The sequence below is a fragment of the Alosa alosa genome, chromosome 4 (genome assembly GCF_017589495.1).
Source record: "Alosa alosa isolate M-15738 ecotype Scorff River chromosome 4, AALO_Geno_1.1, whole genome shotgun sequence".
Classification (NCBI taxonomy): Eukaryota; Metazoa; Chordata; class Actinopteri; order Clupeiformes; family Clupeidae; genus Alosa; species Alosa alosa.
The window spans coordinates 16408184-16429523 of NC_063192.1; the positions used below are offsets into that span (position 1 = coordinate 16408184).

The following is a 21340-nucleotide window of genomic DNA, read 5'->3' on the forward strand; positions in this document are numbered from 1 at the left end:
AAGGTGCAAATATTATGTAATTTATCATGGGAAATTATTGGAAACGTTATTTCTTGTTTATTCTAATTGCAAACCACACACATCCATTCGTAATCACACGTACACTTTTAATACCTTGAAAAGACTCTCATTTCGTTTATTTGATGTTGCCTAGCAACGCAGCCTTCAGAGCAAAGATTCTAGAACAGAGCTTCAGAGAGACATGTTTTGAGTTTGTGGCCAAGTAGCCTACCTAAAATATCGGTTTCCATGTGTATGTGCTGGATGGCGTGCGTCCTTTATGAAAGTAAGTGTTTTATAGAGTTACAGACATAATGAGTCATTTTGTAGTGGTCAACATAAATGTGCCCCTTCTGTTATTAGAATGCTAAGCGGAGAAGCATGCTAAGCAGAGATTTAGTATCATTAATTTCTTGTGTGGCTAGCTATAGGGAGGAGATGTATGTTGCTAATTGGGATTTATGTTGTTTAGCGTAATGCCATGGTCATTTGATATGAGATGCTTGCACTCGTAACTTCGTCACTTGTAACTTTAGGACTGCTAGCACTTTAGCCCTAAAAGTAGCACCTAAGTCTGTGACAGCTTAAAAGAAGTGTCGAGGACTCCTAACTCCTAACGCGATGTTTTGAAATGCGTCTACCATTGTCTACAGGAGCTTCCAATCGCGGGAACTTGCATTGTAGGCGTAACAACCAAAACTAGACTACTCATTGTCAACATGTACATTAAATGTAACGTTTTATGTGAATCAAATTAAAATGTTTTCTTTGCAAACGTAGGCATAGGCATATGGTGACAGATTCATTTAATAATGCTGCTGTGTAAATCACGGTAAGCACGAATGAAGTGGCTACTTCTTAATGGGACCCACTGTATGGAAGTGGGCTAAGTAAAATAGAGATGTTTCAAATAGAGATATTTCTAAGGTTAATCAGATTTCGCTTGACAACGGCAGAGATAAAACTGGCCTTGGGCCATAGCAACCATCCATTTAGAACGATTGGCCTTCATAGCAACCAAAGATCTGAGGTCAAGAAATATAGTGCAATGTAGACAGTAGTATCAAAGATCCTTGATTACTAGCAAGATAGAGCAACGTAATTCGTTACTATGGGAGCAAAACGGGACAGTTCCGGTCTGCATAAGTGGGAGTGTCACCTTACATCACTAAATAAACTTTCTCTTAATAAGCAATAAGAACAGATAAACCTTATTGTGTTCACAGTATTATTGTCTATAATCATGTATGATACCAATGAATCATTCTTTAGGACATGATATGAATAATTTAATTAGTCATAGAACCGGAAGCTAGCTAACGCCAGCTTAAAATGCTATACAAGTGGATGGGAGAAGCTATGGCAATACAGCTATGCGCTAACAAGTGACTAGTAGTTGAAGGACTTCGCTTAAACTTAATATACTGTTGCAAATTCACTTGAGTATAAACTATTCACTTTAACTAATGTAAGTAATGTTATTCAGCTAGTTGTCATTTCAAAGAAATTACACTTCTCCGCTTAAAATTTTACCTTAGCTAAGAGGATAGCTAGCATGCTAACAACCGACAGTAACTGGCAGCAGCATGGTCTGATATTGGGTTATTTTATCACAACCGGAACGCTAAAAAAAATTGCACTTTTAGGCTTGAAATGATCCCAAACACTTACAGATTATGACAAAATTTCCAAAACCCTCAACAAATCCAGAAAGACATAATGACCAATTTATTGGTAAAATTCCACAAGTCTCCATTGACATTAGTGCAGCGAGGGTTTACTCTGGTCTGCATTAAGGGGATTTCCCCTCCCCTTGCAATAATCGAACGCGGAAATTGTCGAACGTTTGCGCCTCTCGCTCCGCTTTAACCCTCTCTGGTAGTATACAGTTGATTTACAGACGGTGGTTTAGAGAAAAGATTCTAGAACAGAGCAAGATAGATCAGTTACGTCATAGGCATGAAGTACGCTCTGAGCCCGACAGGGCGCCATTTTGGTAAACTCAGCGCAACATTTCATATACAGTTCCAATTCTATGAGCCCACCTGAACAGCTGTTTTTAACGTTGCCAGCTGTTGTTTTTTTTACTCGGTAATGAACTGCAAGAACTGACAGTGTGAAAGGCCTGATTTATCTTTTTCCAAGTTTACACTGAATAAGGATAGGTAAATAGGCCTATTATTTAGACAGAAGTAGCTATTGCACTGGTAAATAGATCACATAAATTCCCATTGAGAGACTGTATAGCCTACTGATAAGCTAGCTAGCAGGCAAACTAACTTAGCTAACGTTATATTATCACCATTGTTCTTTTTTCTACCTGGCTATACGTTAACCCTTTGTTCACGGCCTGCTTAAACACAGCGCATAGGCCTAATAGGCTATTATTATCAATCACTAATAAGGTCAAGATTTCACTCAAGCGTCTGATGTAACTTAAATAAATGCAAATAGTTGGCCTAGGCTAAACACAACCGTGCTTGACACTAATTATTATCGTTTCCATGCAGTCAAAAACTCCCAAATTGTCCTGCTTGCCTATGTGAAATGCATATGACCACAGAAGTTCGTTTTCAAAAATCAGTAGCCTATATACAGGCTGGAGCCAAATTAAAACATGTCTTTGTAAATGGCTTTGTTTTGTGTGTTTCTTGCGTGCGTTCATTCTCTCATTCCCTCTCCAAAATGTTCCTGTTCTAGGCTGGCCAAGTGCATGCATGAACCCAGCATCGGTGCGCGCATCACATGAAACACAATTGAGACAATAGATTGACCATATTGTACAACTGTAAAGCCTTATCATAGGCATGTTATATTAATGGCATGAAAAGTGGAACTTATAGAACGAAAATGAGAAATTGCGCAGTCGGCTAAACGTTTTAAACTTGCGCAAAACTGATGAACCCAGCATCGGTGCGTCGCATAAATTAAAACACAAATTAAACCTTGACCATTGGACAATCCTACCACAACACCTTTCCATAGGCATGCAACGTTTATGACATAAAAAGTGGAATATGAACGCATTTCATCACACCTGACAAATAAACAGGGCTGTGGCCGCGATTTGACTGATTTATTGAGCTCTCAGCGCAGTGCTGACTTGCGCGTCTTTGATGAGCGTATACAAAGGAAAGCCCTCTAATCGGACGGGCAAGACTGACAAGGAGGCCAGCCCGTGGCTACGCGTAGCCTATGTCAAACAGGTGCTTTAATCTCTTCGACCTCCACAAATTAAGCTACAGTTAATTCCGTAGTCGTTTGAATAAGTTTGCGATTGACAACGCGACTGACAACGTTGTGATAAATAGGAATTCTAACTTTTGCCAAGTCAACTTCAATGCATCAATTTTGAACAAAGTTGTGTAGGCTACACCGCGCCAGTTGTAGTCTGCATGAAGTTCTTGCACAAGCCACCGTTTTGATTTCCGTAGGGAGATGCGGGCTGAACGCTTGAGGGGAGAGGTGCAGGGAGAGAATGGGTGCTCTACACTACGCACATCTCTATGAAATAATGTAGCCTAGACTAATCCATATTTTAAATATTTTAAAAACAATCATGGAAACAATGTCAATAGGCTAGACAGATATTGTGAGTAGGCCTAATGCAGGAATGGACGTTACAGTTATTCAGTAATAACGAATTACTGAAATTTAAATTGTAATGTGCTTTAGACTACTTCGTTTCCCAATAAAGTAACGAAATTACAGTAACACGTTACTCCCAACACTAGCCTATTGAACTTTGGTGGAGGATGGACAGATGTCAGTGCCCTAGCCTAATTTACCCTCGGAAATAATTCTACATTGTCTTTATACAATATATTTAACTGGTCTAGACATGGTGTGGTCTATTGGGTTTCACGTAATTTCAACATACAGCTTTACATAATAAATATTGTTAAAATGTTAGGATCAGCGCCATAGGATTCCCACGGTAGCCAGCGTCTGTGACGACACCTGAGCTTACCAAAATGGCGCCCATAGAGTCATAGAACGTACTTCAACATATCCAACGTATTCTCCTGCCAGTAATCTATCTTGCTCTGTTCTAGAATCTTTGGTTTAGAGTAATATGAAGTATTCCTTTATTCTGAAATACATCTGAGATAGGCTACATTGGCTCTCAAAACAACCTCAGGCTCACAAAACACAAACAGACATAAGGTCTTTATAGAGCAAATCCATATAGATTATTTGTCAAATAAACCAGTAAAACATAATTTGTGGGATGGAATATATAACATTCACACTTATAGCTCATATTTTAAAAAATAAATCAGTGAAAAAGTATCCTGACAAACAAGCAGCTTTTTAATGCCTTGGTCATATTTCATAATTTCAATTCCTCTGTAGGTTACCTGATAGCCCAGTTTGAGAGGCGCAAGACGCGTGACTTATATTTATTTTTGCAGCCAATCACTGCTGTCATTTTATTTTATTGATTTGATCTCAGTCATAGAAGCTAAATTTGAAGGCAGGCCACAGGTAAAATCCAACGAACTGCATTCAACCCGCAAGCTAATAGTTAAATAGCCCTCCTAGAGCTTTTGAGATATTGCCACTGCTCCAACACTGAAAGGAACTGTTACAATGCCTGGATCAAGCCAGGTTCAGCATAGCGTATGCCCCTGTCTGCTCACGTTGGTGACCGGACCAGGGCAAGCACACTTTCGCAGTTCCCGCCGGAAATGCAGTGTAGTTATTACTATTATTTGTACTTTTACTTTATTCTTACTATTATTTATACTTATTCTACTATTATACTTTTGACAGGTGTACAACAGAACCATTAACCTCATGTTCTGTATTATCAAACACTGGCTTTTCCACTTATATAAAGCTCTGTTCATGGTTTACATTTTAATACACAGTACTGTTTATATCCAGAACTGAGGGGAAGTAGGCTGTAGATAAATAATCTTCACTTGGCGGAGGTGATGCAAACACACTTCTTTAGCATGTTTTGTTTGTTGTGCTCTGTGTCCCAGTTTGAATAAATGCATTATTGATCATATCTAGATGGCTGTAAAATTGTGATTTTTCCAGTAGACGGAGTGAGTGAATTGATTGGACTGAAACAAATAAAGCGGTCTTAAATATTTTTGCATGATATGAAAGAGCGGAAACCAAATAAGTGGTTGATTGCTGTTGGACAAGTGCAATTTGCAAACAGGAAAGATGATGTCAAGGTATATTTCAAGCACCCAAATTGATCTGCTGGTCAGACCCAAACCATCACACATCCTTCCACGACATGTAATGTGTGGCTTCTGTGATTAAACATCAATACAGTAAGGGTTGACTGTAGAAATTATGTAGCTACTGATTTTATTAAACTGACATCACATTGATGATTCAACATTAAATACATTTATATTTAATTTATACTTATTTTAGTAGTTCAGCTAGGGGTCATTCTATCCAGACTCTTGTAAAATATCCTCTGTTTTTTTTAATGCAGACATAGGCCTGCCTAGATCCAGAGTTGTCCCTTGTATTATGTTCTTTGAACAGTTCCTGATTGATAGCTCTTCCAAACTTGTATCATTTAGCATTAATTGTGACTTTCTAGCACCAATGCAACCAATACCATCACGGATGCTGGCTTTTGAACTGTGCACTGATAGAAAGTTAGATGGTCCCTCTCCTATTTAGCACAGTGGATGTGGAGTGAGTCCATGATTTCCAAAATGAATATCGAATTTGGATTGGTCTGATTCCAGGACAGTTTTCCTCCTTACCTTCCTCTCCATTTAAGATTAGCTCGGTCCCTGTGAGGACGGCGCCATGTCTGGATCATGGTTATGCTTTCTTCTTTTTGTTTCTTCTGAGTTTTAACCAGCATTTGTGGATGGACTTAGCCTGATGTAGCCATACTCAAAATTCTATTCAGAATTTGAGTCTGGAACTGAAGCATTGGGACGTGATTATGGGGTGTGTTTCAACCGATACAGGGGAAAAATGCCTCTGCACACAATTGGATAGACCTAACCAATCAGAGCAACGAAATAGCCTACTGTGAATCTTGCAGAGAACAGTCAGAACATCCTTCCTCTTGACAAATGCCTTAATCGCTGTTTCCTGTTCTCTTTTTTTAAGTTATTGCTCCATTAATATCTTGTACAACAGACACGATAGTGACAGAAACGTGCAGCTTCTCTAGCGACAAGCTTTTTGCTGCAAATTAATGTGACTGAAGCACGCTCAGGTCACGTGAATGAATAGGCACCGTTGCTCATCTGTCCATCATTGTATAAAGCCTGCACGGATGATTTTATTGGTCCTCACGATTAGCAAGTTTTCATAAAGGCTTCTCAATGGTAACCTGACCCTAGCCAGATGAATGTCGTTCCGCTTAGCTCCGCCTAGCTTCACTCACATCCATCTGGGACCTCTTCCATTGAGAGTGATTTCTCCAACCAACTTTATGGTTTAGCCAATCAGGACGCAGGGCGGGAGTTTCATAGATGTGACATAGCGTAGAAGCGACTGTGAGTCTGTTATTAGCGTCACGGGTTGGCTTCAATGTGAGTGGTTGAAGTAGCACGTCAATAGATGACGGACAAGTGGCTTATTCAATCATATGCAAGCATTTTTTGATTAAGCCCAGCCTTCTGAAGCAACACTTCAATGGATCGGTTCCAGATGGATGAGTGGAGCTAGGCGGAGCGAAATTCATCTGGCTATTGCCAGGTTATCTCAATGGAGCAAGTCCAGACCGAATTTCCCGACCTCAAATTCTGTGGGCAGGGTTAAATTCGGGCTGGCTTCCAGGCTAGGGTGGAGTAGCAAAATGTGTTTGGAGAGGTGTTTTCGTGAGGTCTCCAAACCTATTCTCAGTCTCAATTGAGATTTGAGAGGTGGTCTGGTGTCCCCATCTTTGCTTCTGACAGACTCTGCCTCTCTGGGATGCTCTTCTTATACCCAATCATGTTGCCAATTAACCAAAGTGTTTTCCTGTCGCGTTGCTTGGCACCAAATTCAAAATAAGCTCTTTTTTTCTCTCTCTCAACCAGGAATTTCATGGCCATGATGGCCATGTCCGTCGTTGCCCCTTGCGTTGGCCGTGATGCCCCTTTGAAAATCAGAGGTTTACAGGCCACTGTGGCCTTGGTGCCCCCTTCTTTCAATATTCTGGTTTTGTCCGACTAATCGCGTATTTTATTAGCCTATGGCCAAAATATTATTAGCATTCACAGCGCAAATTAATTTAGTCTTTTACGCAGTGGAGAAAGTGACGTCCAAATTCAGAAAGAAAGTGCATCCAACTTCACCCATTCTTCTCAGTTGAACTACTCGCGAAGTAGCCTACTCATCATACAGACATCACAAGTATCACATCACATGAAAAAGCTTTTTCTCAGCTTTTAAACGATGTTAGTCGCTAATTGCTGTGGTGAACGGTTTGCGAAACATGTAGCCTAAATAATATGATTAAATTGAATCATAAATTCTAGGTTCTGCGCCTATCTCCCTACCCATTCATCTCGGTGGAATACTTCACGAACCCTTCGTTCAACACATGACAAACCATATATCAGAATAAACAGCAGACCTTACCAAACACAAAGGTGTAAAGCAGCCCACTGTACAGTTAGCCGTTCCAGAGTAATCCAGTTTTGAATTTGCAGCAAATTTCAACATGCATGCTCCAAATTTGGGCTAAAATTGGGCTTACATTTTTCTACATGATTACATAACAGGCCAAATACAAAATAAATGTTACAAATATCGCCTAGATATCGTAAATATTAAAATCAGAGGATATACAGCTGACTAGGAGTTTGTGAAAGTAGCCTTAATGATCACAAAATGCTAAGCATGCATCTAGGCTATATGAGTTTCTTAAAGCTGAGCTGTGCTTAAATTGTTCAATACATGATTTCATAACAGGCCAATATAAAATAAATGTTAAATATAGCCTAGATATCTGTAAATATTAGATGATCAGATGATTTACAGTTCTATGTAACATGTCATGTTTCATGTTTTTGTAATGTTTCATGCAGTGATGCAGGTCTACAGTGAATAGGTATAGTTACTGTAACTTTGGCCTTGGTGCCCCCCACCAAATATGCCCAACTAAAGGCCAAGTGGCCTTGCCCCTAAAATGGTGAAATTCCAAGCCTGCTCTCAACACATTGTATTTTTATTTACAGCATCCCAACTTTTATGCAGATTTGTAAATATACAGCAAATAATAATAATAAAAACAATCACATGATTTGTCATCTTTCTCACTTCCAGCAAAAGTATGCAAAAGCTCCTTCCCAGACTGTATGGGGATACATTCAATGATGCGTTGAAATGCAAATAGAATCAGTGCATAAGCGAGGTACACATGAGGTTTGCATGTCAATGACAGTGGATCTGCTCATCCATTTCCATCTCATCCATGGGAGGCACAGAGACAATGCAGCTGGCTTTCCTCACCATCTTCGTTATCTGTCTTCATAATGCTTGTTTCTGGGAGTGCTCTTGCCAAGCGTCTGATTTCAACCTTGATGGTGACTATCTGATCGGAGGTCTGTTCCCTGTTCACTATGCAGAACACTCAGGCCAGCAAAGGAGACCTGTTGCTATCAAGTGTGATGAGTGAGTGCCTTATATTCACATTCATGTTTATAAACTTTAAGATTTGAGTTTCATCCATTTAGCTCACCTGGCAGGGCTCATGGGTCATACAGTTTGACCCACAAAGAGCGCACAAACTATGAATGGGCATATCTGTACTGCACTATACTGTAAGGCACCTATATTAAGTGTTTGTGTAACCTGTGTTGTGCTGAACCTGCGCGGTTCAGCCTTGCACACGCCCGGACTCGAACCTGCAAAGCATCAGCACCTCGGAACGGGAGTCAAGTGTGCTGACAATTGAGCTAAAAGCCCAGGCTAGCTTTCATACCAGCAGCACTCTTGAGGCGTCGGGGAGTGAGGTTTACCAACGTTCCACACGCACAGCTAAGCTAGCTGGCATCCATTACACATGCTTCATTAATTAATCCAAGGTTTTGCCATTGGATGGTTCCGTTCAACATAAAAAAAGGCAATTTGTTGGTTGATGCATAAACTCCTTCCTTCACCCAAAAAATCTCTCTTATTTATGTGTACATATTAATAGAATATTAAAATGTGATCTGTGTCAAATCATTGTCATAATGACAAATAAACTTCATCCATTTCCCCTCTCTCCATCTCTCTCTGTCTGTCAATCTCCCTGGCTGCTGTGCCAGAAAGTCATTCTTCCTGACTGGCTATCATTTGCTCCAGGTCATGAGGTTTGCCGTTGAGGAGATCAACAACTTGACCTCCCTCTTGCCAAACGTCTCCCTTGGTTACCAGCTCTTTGATCACTGCTCCAGCACCTACAACTTCCCCTCCAGCCTACAGTTCTTCTCCTCCCACAACGACTCCATCAAAGTCAGGGAAGACTACAACCGCTACCTGCCTAAAGTCATCGGTTTCACTGGCCCCTTGAGCAGCTCAGAGAGTGTATCCCTTGCTCCCCTCTTCATGATGGACCTCATCCCAATGGTAGAGCATTCAGTCTTTGTTTTCTCTTACTCCAGCAATATGTTACTCTTTCAGCGCCTCCATGCTATGTAGTAGGGTTTTTTTTTTCTGCTTAGAGAAGTACTTTCCAGTTTCAAGTCATATTTACACTTCTATAACCTGAAATATGGAGAGGTCAAAGTCTGCTTGATGTCTGAAACCTTTTATTTTCAGTCTTGTGACATCAGTTCTGTTTTTAGTTTTTTTAATACCCAGTAAAGTGTATTTAAAGTGTATTTGTCTTCACTGTCTTTGTATTTTCTGTTTTTGTAGATCAGTTATGGAGCCTCCAGTAGCATTTTCAGTGACAAAAAACTGTATCCTTCATTCCTACGGACTGTACCAAGTAACAAAGACCAGATTGAACTCATCATTCAGATCATAAAGCATTTTGGCTGGAACTGGGTGGCTTTCATTGGCACTACATCCACTTACAGCCAGGATGGTTTTCAACTGTTTTATGACCTGGTTGAAAATGTAGGTATCTGTCTGGCTTACTACGGGATTCTGACTGAAACATCACAATTAAACACAATATTTGAAACTATAGATATGCTCCACATTAAAGTCATAATCCTTTTCGTTGAGGAGCTGAAGGCTGCGGAGGTCATCCATTTGGCAATACAACACAAATTTCAAAATAAAGTCTGGATTGCTGGAGAAGCCTGGTCCATGTACCAGCCTCTGACCAAACAGCAGGGGATTGAGACCATTGGCACCATCATTGGAGTGACACCACATGTTGCTAAGCTCCCCGGCTTCAGCAACTTCATCCATCAGTCGAGAATGGGAGGCAACTGCAAGTCTTGCCACAGTGGGGCAGGCCTATCAGACGAAGCTGTTTGCAATCAGGACTGTGAGGCTTGTTCTTCACAAAGTGCTGAGGACATTATCAATGAAGGCAATGCTTACTCCTTCTCAGTGTATTCAGCTGTATACGTCATGGCGATGGCTTTACACAATGCTCTACAATGCAACCACTCAGGATGCGACACAAGTCGCACAGTCTATCCCTACATGGTAACTACCGTACCCTGTCCCCAATATGGTAAAGCATTTGTAGTTGCTGCTATGCTTATTATGATGAAGATCCTTGTTGAAAGTGTATGGAACATTTGAGGGAAACAGGGAAGAACTGAACTCCCTCAGCTGGCACTAACATGGTGATCTGTATCCTCGTCCATTCTGATTCTAGCTTCTTCGTGAGATGAAACGCTTACCTATGTTCTCCTTGAACCAATTGAATGTGTACTTTGATGAGAATGGCGACCCGCCAGCACATTACTCAGTCGTCTTCTGGAACACTGCTGACCACACAGTAAAGATCCAGCCGATTGGCACATATGACAACCAACAGGTGTTGAACCTCTCTATTGATGACATGCAGATCCACTGGCATGGTGATGGCTTGGTGAGTCTGTCCATTGTGTGCACCACTCATTTTGTTTTATCAGTTGTACAGTGACCAGATTCCTGAGATGAAAACCGGGGACATTTCCAGTTGGGCTTTCGATATCATTAAAAAAAATAGCTAATGTTTTATCTACAAAAAGGGTGGACAAAACTGGTTTTCATGTATTTTGACTGGGAACAGGCCACCAAAAATGGACTGTCCCTGGAAAACGGGGATGTCTGCTCATTTGCTAATAAACGGTCAAGGACAGAAAGCTTGGAGTAGTATGTAGTCACATCACATTAATTTCCCACAATTCATTCATATATACTGTAAATGTGTTTGTGCTACATGTAGGCCAATAGAGTTTTCCTGTTGCAGTGATACTTCTACTATTAATGTATTTATGATTTGAAGGTGCCATTCTCCAACTGCTCTGCTGAGTGTAAGCCAGGACATGTTCGGCAGCAGGAAGGCCAACATCAGTGCTGTTTCACTTGTGTGGAATGCCCCATTAACCAGTATACCAACCACACAGGTAGAGCAGCATCACCCACTAATCACGACTGCTTGGTCAACAATTCTGCAGCTTCTCTTTCCTCTGCCTGCTCAGGTTTAATTGTACAGTTCAGTGCAAAAAAGCAAATCCTCTTTTTTAGACTTAGCTCATTACACCTGTTGAACTATTACTGATGCCCACTTTTTTATTGTAGTGTATGAAAAGGATGAATGCTAAGATAAACTGAACAAGATGGTCCTGAAAGGAATAGTTTAAGTTCTTTATGGTGTTACTTTCCCAGTTGAGTGGGACTGAAGAGTGTGCAGTATCTAAAGCAAATGCTACAACAAACCTTTAAAATAATATTATATTACAGAAAACCTTACATGCTATATATCTTATTTGCCATCTACCCCAGAATTAGACAATAGGATACATCTGATAATGTCTCCACTTCCTATGCATAATGCTAAGCTAGGCTAACGGTGTTAGACTGGGTTATTACAAGCACAAAGAAAAGAAGGGTATGTATCCTTTTATCTTACTCTGAAGGAATTTTAGAGTTTTCTTCTAAATGTTATCTGAATGTGCACTCTGAGGCTTTTCCCAACTTCCCTTCAGCTGACCTCTACTCCTGTCTGACCTATGGAATGTATGAGTGGTCCGAGGCTGGATGCACGTCATGCCAGAAACGTTCTGTGGCTAATGTGGAAGCACCTAATGATGTGCTACAAGCCCCAAAATATGAGGACTTAACCTGAAAGTGCGCTTAATTTGTGTTTCCTGACTCTGGTTCCTGTTTCTTCTTCTAGCTGACCTCTACTCCTGTCTGAAGTGTGACCAGTATGACTGGTCCGAGGCTGGAAGCACGTCATGCCAGAAACGTTCTGTGGAATTCCTCCACTTCTCCGATGTCATCCCCATTCTAATCCTGCTCTCCGCATCCTCACTCATGCTCCTGTGTCTGGGGGTGGCCGTGCTGTTTGCCATTCACTACTCCACGCCTGTAGTGCGGTCAGCAGGGGGCAGCATGTGCTTCCTGATGTTGGGCTGCCTCGCCGCGTCCTCCATAAGCATCTTCTTCTACTTTGGCGAGCCCTCAGCTCTGAGCTGCTTGCTCAGAAGCACACCCCTTACCTTTTTCTACACCGTCTGCTTGTCCTGCCTATTAGTCCGCTCTGTATCGATCATCTGCATCTTCAAAATGGCTTCCCACCTGCCCAAAGCGTATGCATTGTGGGTGAAGTACAGTGGGCATTGGCTGTTGGTGGCTGGGGTGTCGTTTTTCCAGCTTATCCTGTGTGTGATCGCAATTACAGTCAGTCCTCCCATGCCAATCAATGACATGCAGTCCTTCAAAGATCAGGTAGTGCTTAGATGCATTGAAAAAGCTTTAATCCCTGTAGGTTTTGGTCTAGGCCTCATGTGTAGTGTCAGTGGTGTCTGCTTCCTCTTATCCTACATGGGAAAAGACCTGCCGAAGAACTACAACGAGGCCAAAGCCATCACTTTCTGCTTACTGGTGTCTTTTCTGAGCTGGGCTGCCTATCTTGAAGCTTATATGTTGTCCCGCAGCAAGTATGTGCAGTTGATCAAAGCTATAGTTGAGCTGAGCTGTTTGTATGGCATCATGTTCAGTTACTTCATCCCAAAGTCCTTCATCATTGTCTTTCAGCCTCAAAAGAACACACAGGAGTATTTCCAAGCCAGCATTCAGAGTTACACACAAACTATTAGTAGAATGTAGATTTGTGTTGGAGGCATAACAGGATATAAAAATAGAAATGTGTCAGGTGAGCACCATTTGAAATGACATACACACATCTATAAAGGGGTAGACTATATAACAGCCAATTTGTTCTTTTTTTTTTCAAATTATAGTTTTGTACATGTTTTTTTTTTTTTTTTACCATATGGCAGAGTATGATGCAAATTGTTATTCAAAACAGGAACTTAACACTCCAGTGATTTCAGCCCGACTTTGCATACAGGAGCTCAGTCTGTCTGCTCAGTCTGCTGACTGGATAATTTATGGGCCAGAGCCCAAACCAAGCACAGATCCTGTTAAGGTTACATCCAATACCAATCCAGACCAAGCACATTCCAGTACCAGTCTGAATCCAGTCCAAACCAGACAAGCTCTAGTTCAGGTCCAGACCAACTCCAATTCCAGGCCAGACTCAATTCAAACCCAGACTAGAGTATTCGTTCTAATTTGGTAGTCAGATAAAGCAGCATTTTCATTTTGCTTACTTTAATTAGTGGATAGGGCACTGACATTTTTCCAATAAATAAAAGTAGTTTTAATGCAGACTGATCTTTCCTCCAAGTAAATAGCACTCCTAAACTGCAAACAGTCCCATGCTGTTAATTTAAATATTCAAAAGACATTCTTTTGTAGTATGTTTTGAAGGTTCACATCCCTTCCACTGTGATCCCAACAGCCTAATGTGTTGGTAAAAGGTACCAGCATTACTTAATACACAGTAATAGTTATCATCTGAAAGTTCTAGGTCATTTTGTTTGTGTTTACATTTGTGTTGTTATTTACATAAAAGACATTTATATCATATTCACAGCCATATTTTTGTTATTTGTGTGTGGGTATTTGTTTGTGTGTATTTGTTTGATTTTTTTATTTGACTTTTTTATTTCTTTGTATAATGTTTCATAATTTACATTTTAAACTGAAATGTGAGATATAATTTCCCATGAAAGTAAATCCAGTTCAATCTTCAGAATTCATCCACGCGATGATGTGGAACACTGACACTTCTTACGACCCCTGTTCAATTTCACTGTTATTCTGGCCTCAGGGGACCCTGCCAACCAATGGGAATGGAGTGAAAATCTTTCCACCCTAAATGTCCACAAGGGGGGAGCCTAACATCATACCAGGCAACTGACACGGCCTCCGACTACTGTACCCTAGCCTAAGTGTTTTTGGTAGGTTTAAAACATGGCACCTATTCTATGAGTTCAGGGTGCATGTTGTGTCAGCACAGAGATATGAACCTTGAACACAGTGAGAATAAGGTCACCCACTCTGGTCCCTCTTTTAAAGTACATAATATATTTATATTCAATTACATGTTTATACATATATCTATTCTTCTATTATAAAGTTACTATATTTAATTTTTATAAATTTTTATTTTATTTATTATTACTGTAAACCTTACAACCTTCTTAACTGTATACTACTCTCTACACTGCACTATATATATACCGTTTATGCACCACCTGCCTATACTTTGTATATCACATTGCAGTTTTCTGCTTTTTTACACTTCTGGTTAAACGCAAACAGCATTTCGTTGTCTTTGTACTTGTACTCTGCCCAATGACAAAGTTAAATCTAATGCAATCTAATATCTGTTTTTATACACGATGTATGTCATGAGACATGATGTCATGGTGACTGTGATTTTCATCAATGCATAGTCACACATACACACTGTTGAATGTGTATGTATTTGTGTGTTAGATGGAAATGTATGCTGATGCTGGCCAAACCTCTGGTCTAATAATTCTGTGACAGTTTGATGTGGGCAGTAAACAGTTTGAGGTATGTGCTGCCCAGCAGATCATTAAATGGCCATTAAACGATTTAAATAGTGAGAAAGCAAGAACAGTACTTTAATCTCAACTTCAAGTCAGGCCTTCTGTGTAAAAGTAGCATACATAGTCATGCATGCCAGTGTCAGTTCACCTTTACATGAATCAAACATAATAAATGGCTTGGGGCGCTGTATTGTGCAAGTGTATGTGTTACGCTATGCGTATGTTATCAGTTTTGTAGAAACACACCCAAGACTGTTTCCTAAACCAGTCAATCACCTCGTTGCTGCTGAGCTGGAGATAAGGAGCTCACCGCTGTTGCTCACAAACACATGAACTCCATGTAGCCTGTTTCATCATGAGGGTATGGCTGTGGTGTGTGTAAGCAAACTACTGTATGTGTGTTTAAACAGACTAGCACTTACATGTAGTTGAGTTGGCTTTTTAACCTGCTGGGAACAAGCTATGTCTCGGTGGCACAGCTCTTGCTCCCATGTATGTGGATGAGGGCCAGATCTTAGCCACGGTCAGACAGTATGTGGGTGCATAGAGTAGAGTCGATCCTTGGTTACTAACAAGATAGAGCAACGTAATTCGTTTATATGGGAGCAAAACGGAACAGTTCCGGTCTGCATAAGTGCGAGCGTCACCTTACGTCACTAAATAAACTTTCTTTCTTAACAAGCAATAAGAGCAAATAAACATAATTGGGTAACACTTTATGGTAAAGGTACATGAAAATTATCATGAATTCATGCATTCAATAATTCATGATTTATGTATTACTTAATTTCTTAATATCTCATGAATCAACAGGAATTCACATAAGTTCATAGTCTGTCATTTGTGACCTCATACATGAACAGTTCATCAACTAAAGCATTAGGTACAGTGGGCACGTCATTATGAATCATGATTTATTAAGCATGATCATGATTATTTCTTTTTCTGCCAAAAAATTATGAGCTCATGAGCAATTAACCTTAAATTCATGTAATCATGATGATCATGATTAAAAAATCATAAATCATAATGATGTATCCATCCTACCTAATGTCTTAGTTGATGTGTTGTTCATGCATGAGGTCATGAATGAGTGGCTATGAACATGTAAATTCATGATGATTTATAAGATATAAAGGAATGAAGTAATGCATAAATCATGAATTAATTCATGATAATTCATGTACCCTTACCGTAAAGTGTTACCCACACTTGTGTTTACAATATATTACTCTATATATTCATGCATGATACCAATGAATCACTCTGCTTCAACCCTCTCTAGTAAAAGTTTCCACAACGAGTCTTGCAGAGAAATGTGAAATGCAGAGGGGAGAGGATGACCGTGATGGGATTCAAATGTATTCTGCTCTGTGGGTGACATGTTACTGTGCAGCTGATGAAACTCCAAGAGAATGTCTGCTGTCTTCAGCTCAGACACCAGCCTACTGTACCTGCCTTCACCTGTACCTGCATTTCCACATTTTACAGAAATCTCCCCCCCTCTCTCATCCACACCTGTCACATGCATTCATACATGCTGTAAGAGAAGTCTATGCATGTTAAATATATTACACCAGGGCCTCGTGGGAGTTGAGGGAAGGGGAGATTTCCTTCATTATTCATGCATTCACTCCATTCAGACCTTTCGCAAATAAATTCAAAAGTTGCCCACTCCGAGTCTTTTATTAAAATGTTCTGTTTACTACAACTTTAAATATACCAAGGGTTTAGTATATTTGCTCTTGGTGTTGAAAAACTTTGCTGAAGTCAACAGTTATACAGTTTTTGTTGCCAACTCTGGAACAGATCTCAGTCAGATCTCATCCACATCTAATTTAATCCACTCAAGAGTGCCTTTTTAAAGACGTGCTCAAAATGGCCCTTCTATGAACCAAGTCACACAAATTGGATTGTCACGGCATAGAGATTTCTCCCACCTTGTCATTAAAGTTGATTAAATGAACCTGAGTTTCTCAGCCGTAATTCAGCATTAAAGGGATCATAAGTGATTGCAAGCTATTTCTAAGCCATATCCCAATTTATAATTTATTGCAATTATCTCCTCACAATCTAATAGCTGTCTATTTAGAAAAAATGAGGGAATTAAATAGGAGTTTGGGGGATGGAAGAGGACTTTGGGGAGGGGAGGAGTGAGTTCACACTGGTGTTTTGTTTGGTGATTGGTTCAAATATTAGCAGATGGGACATCATCCAGAATCACTCACGGTAGACCTTTAAGTGATGAAGAGAAATAAATCCATTTTCAAAAAGTAAAAGTATGAGTTAAGCTTCAAGTGTTTAAACACAGTCGATTGGCTTCAGTTTACTGTGACTGGATTTTTGCTTCTATGACAGCAGATTTTACAGGAAACCGTTTCCCAGCTGACTGCCTATATTCATCAGATCAGTCGTCTCCCACCCCACAGTGTGAGGTGGCTGTATTAATTCCTGCCACTGATTAAAAGAAGCTGAGCTGCCCTGGCTGACAGTCTTCACAAGAAGGCTTGGCCCAAAATGGCACTTCAGTCCCTTCCTATTTATGTTCTCTCCTCTCCAACTAAAATCAAATTAAATGTCTTGGAGGTGGACCAAAATTAAAGACGGAGTAGCCATAATGAATCTTGTTCAAGCCATGTTTCACACAATTATAGTGGAGGCACAGCATGGATATGCTTGGATGGCTACAGCTGTGGCCTTTAGAAAAGCTTGACTGGATAGCTCTGTAAATATGCAATGGTTTGCATCCGCCTGGACCCTTATCTCTCATCCAATCTGACATGTTAATAGCAGAGCTGGGTTCACGGGCCCTGATATTGAGTAATTTATCCATCTGAATTCCGCAATGTACATTTCTTTGTCATAAACATGATACCAATTAATCATATGGTGCTGTGAGCTTAATGTCCTTGCAGCATGAGCATGCAGCCCCATACATTTTCATACATTGTCATGGAAATGTTCCACCCTTGACTTAACAGTGTCTTGAATTCTGCACATGTGTGCATATGTGTGATGTACAGTAGTAAGCAGAGGTAATAGGATATGTGCTTATACACATGTGTGTGTGTGTGTGTGGGGGGCTGTGTGTGTGTGTGTGTGTGTGTGTGTGTGTGTGTGTTGGACAATAGATAGGTATAAGGATGATTCTAATATCATCTGTTGCCCCTTATTGAACAGTGAGCAACTGAAAAAAGATGAAGCTGTTGAAAAGCATTTGCAAATCATGTTATCATCCAAAAAAAAACTTCAATCAGTTCTAAATGTCAATGCATCCTGACTATAATTCACTTAGCTCTTTCTTCCCTTTTTGCTTATCTTGTAAATAATTTTGCTTGTTCAGGATCCAGGGCTTTACTTCTGTAAAAGCCATGTACAGGAGCTGGATTGATCCACTTTGGCTTGCCCTCTTGGCACCAAACCCTACCCAACCCCCAAGTCTATAACCACCGCAAACCCTGACTTCAGTTTTTTATATTTGGCATAAGGGTGAGTGCTGCTTTCAGCCTGCTGTGTGTGTGTGTGTAACCATCTATTATAAGATTGCCATAACAATGCTATAAACATGCCATAGAAGATGCCATACTGTATACTGACATGGCATATTATGTGATCTAAGGTTTCCCATGAAATGTGATGGATCATGATGGTTATGGCATCTTTATGACACGATTGTATCGTCCATACGAAAGACTAAGTGTTGCCGAAGATCTTCAAAACCCAAAAGGTGCTCTGCAGCACAAAAACTCAGTTTTCAGATTGTACATCTTTGCAACCTTTCCAATGGGCGTACAAACTAACTTTTTGAAACATAACTTTTAAACATTCACATTCAAACGTTTAACATAACTTTTATGAAAATATGTTGATTTTTACAGCAAGTTCAGTGTCTAACATTTAGCCTCGAGGGAACATGAACATGATTCTATGCCATTACCTGCATTATAACAATACCGTAACCTGAAATGTAATCTCTCAAACTCCCATATAATGGTTTATTGCATGCTGTTGAAAAATCTAATTCTACATAATGTAATCACACTCTATACTTCACTCTGACGTGACAGTGCCTCCACTGGAAAACCATGTTTCCATTGAACAAAACCATGTTTCCGTTTAGTTCGTTTGGGTGTGAAGAAACACAAAATGAACAGTAAACATTGCTATCGAGTTTGTTTGAAGAGGGAATGCAACTTGACAGGCTCTTAGCATTAAGAGGCAGAGGTGTGTGTGTGTGTGTTGTGTAGGGTTGCCACCTGTCCAGGATTTTCCTGATTGTCCAGGATTTTCATGATCTGTCCAGGAAAATACAAATAAAAACTGAACTGACACTGAATGTCCCGGCTTTTTGTACATGATGCGCAAAATGCGTATTTCAGTTTAATTGAAGCGTGCCTACGTCCATAAACATATGCACAGCCTTATTGGCTCTACAAAAATGACGTAGCATAACATGGGTGGTGGTGGTGGTGGGGGCACGCACCGTGGAGGTTCATTAGAAATGGTAAGGTGGAGACGGAGAGTGTGTGGGACAAGGAGAGACAGAGAAAGGAAAGTTTATTCCACATAAGCAAAAAAGCAGAACCTAATTATGTATTCCCCGTTTTTTCTCAATACTGCCCCCAGGTGTCCACAACTAAAAACTGTTGAAAATATAACAAAATAATAAAGGTCTGCTATTAAATAAAGCAATTAACTAAACAAATAAATAGAAATTGTCATTCTTACTAATTTTAGCTATACAATTGTCGCTTAGAATGATGGTTTTTATCTTGGGTTAGATGTGCAAAAGGCGCCGTTGCTTACAAACAAAAAGGTCGATTGGATGGTCAAAATGTCCAGGATTTTTGTCAGACACAGGTGGCAACCCTAGTGTTTGTGTGTGTGTGTGTGTGTGTGTGTGTGTGTGTGTGTGTGTGTGTGTGTGTGTGTGTGTGTGTGGTGTAAGGAGGCAGACGAGCTGCTCGGCTAATTAGGCTCTTTATTTAAGCCCTGTTGAAGGCTGATGTTGGGGCAGACTAGCGCCTCTCTGTAGCCACACTAATGAGCCACTAGTGTCTGCCTGAGCAAATATAGACTCAGCTCCTCCTGACTACCTTCAATCCCTCCACGCACACACACACACACACAAACATCACACACACACACCGCAGCTCCAATTTTTAAGGTGTCCCAGTGAGAATGCGCTGATGCTAAACTACGCTAATAACCCTGCTCCTGCTGATATGTGCTATTGATCGGCCTTACAGTAATATTGCTGCATAGCTTATCATTCTCCACGAGGCAGCCGTGAGACCGCTGACGTGGGCAGATTTCCCCAGATGAGGTCACAAAGTCGCTCAGCTGCATAACAAGCTCCCCTTCTCTGCCTTTGGAACATTGTGATAACTGGAACACAATTTCCAAAATAATGAATGAGGCTGGCCAGAATCTGTCCCTGTCATCTATCACTGTCCCCAAATGGAGAGGTGTGCGTGTTAATGAACACACCATAGAAAATGAAAAAGCTCCCACATGAGATGCAATGAAGCTCGCTAATAATGAAAGCTCCAGGAAAACGGTTATTAATTGAGGGTTATTAATTGGAATGATTAAACAGAATCAGTTCTCGCTTGCTACAGTGGGGCCTTCTTTAGTGTCTTTTCAGTGTGTACTATACTCTATAGGCTGTAGTGGTGTAGCCTACACTGTGAGACAAACCACTCACAGTGTAGGCTACTCTCTCTGAAACCATCAATAGCTCACTAATTTGTGCGTTATTTACGTTTGATTGCATTTCAGATGGTGGGACTTGTTGGTTTCCTGTAGTAGCCTATAGTCGGTTTTATTAGTTTTTGCTGTTTTCAAATATCTCAATCTGAATGTATGCCATCTCAACATGGAGTAACCATTGACTGTACATGGAGATTACACAGTCAGTACAGTTTATGATGTGATAAAGCAACGTAAGTTAACGTTATATGAAGCATGGACCTCATCAACTTGTCATATTAATGTAACTACTAGCCAGTTTGCCAACGTTGCATTTTTTCTAACGTTAACGACAAAGACACCTCCGTTAGAGCTACACCTGTGACGGTAGGTCGGTAGTTGTAGGCCGCATAATTGAATGATCGATAAATGAAACGCCTGCATTAAACACTACTACTTAGTCAAACTGATAACGTTATTTTTCAAGCTGACGCAAGTTGATAACATTCACATATTTAAATATAGAATTTAATATTAAAATCGCATGTTTAAACGTGTAGTTAACATTAGGTAGGCAGTGACATTTATTGCACACATTTATTTAATTAATTGGTATTACTAGTGGTGTTGAGTGCCTC

The 21340-nt window shown here is 40.3% G+C and overlaps 1 protein-coding gene across 8 annotated transcripts; it reads left to right on the forward strand.

Moving 5' to 3' along the window:
* Positions 1–248: 248 nt before the first annotated feature.
* LOC125292779 (taste receptor type 1 member 1-like) lies at positions 249–14345 on the forward strand. 8 transcript variants are annotated; one of them, XM_048240198.1, is made up of 8 exons: positions 261–286; positions 8251–8598; positions 9237–9537; positions 9829–10575; positions 10751–10966; positions 11366–11486; positions 12260–13240; positions 14264–14345. In XM_048240198.1, exons 2-7 carry the CDS (start codon positions 8399–8401, stop codon positions 13192–13194), a joined length of 2520 nt encoding a protein of 839 aa, XP_048096155.1. In that variant the 5' UTR covers positions 261–286; positions 8251–8398; the 3' UTR covers positions 13195–13240; positions 14264–14345. The 8 variants fall into 8 exon arrangements, with proteins under 8 accessions (XP_048096158.1, XP_048096155.1, XP_048096156.1 ...); XM_048240199.1 differs by lacking the exon at positions 14264–14345 and having other exon boundaries at positions 9829–10032; positions 10147–10575; positions 12260–13605; XM_048240200.1 differs by lacking the exon at positions 14264–14345 and having other exon boundaries at positions 9829–10032; positions 10153–10575; positions 12260–13605.
* Positions 14346–21340: the final 6995 nt, after the last annotated feature.

Excerpts from the sequence above, each read along its gene's own strand:
- LOC125292779 (XM_048240198.1), top strand. The coding sequence starts at position 8,399 with ATGGGAGGCACAGAGACAATGCAGCTGGCTTTCCTCACCATCTTCGTT. Across the intron at positions 8,599-9,236 it reads GTTGCTATCAAGTGTGATGA|AAAGTCATTCTTCCTGACTG; the intron begins GTGAGTGCCTTA and ends CTGCTGTGCCAG. Across the intron at positions 10,576-10,750 it reads GCACAGTCTATCCCTACATG|CTTCTTCGTGAGATGAAACG; the intron begins GTAACTACCGTA and ends TTCTGATTCTAG.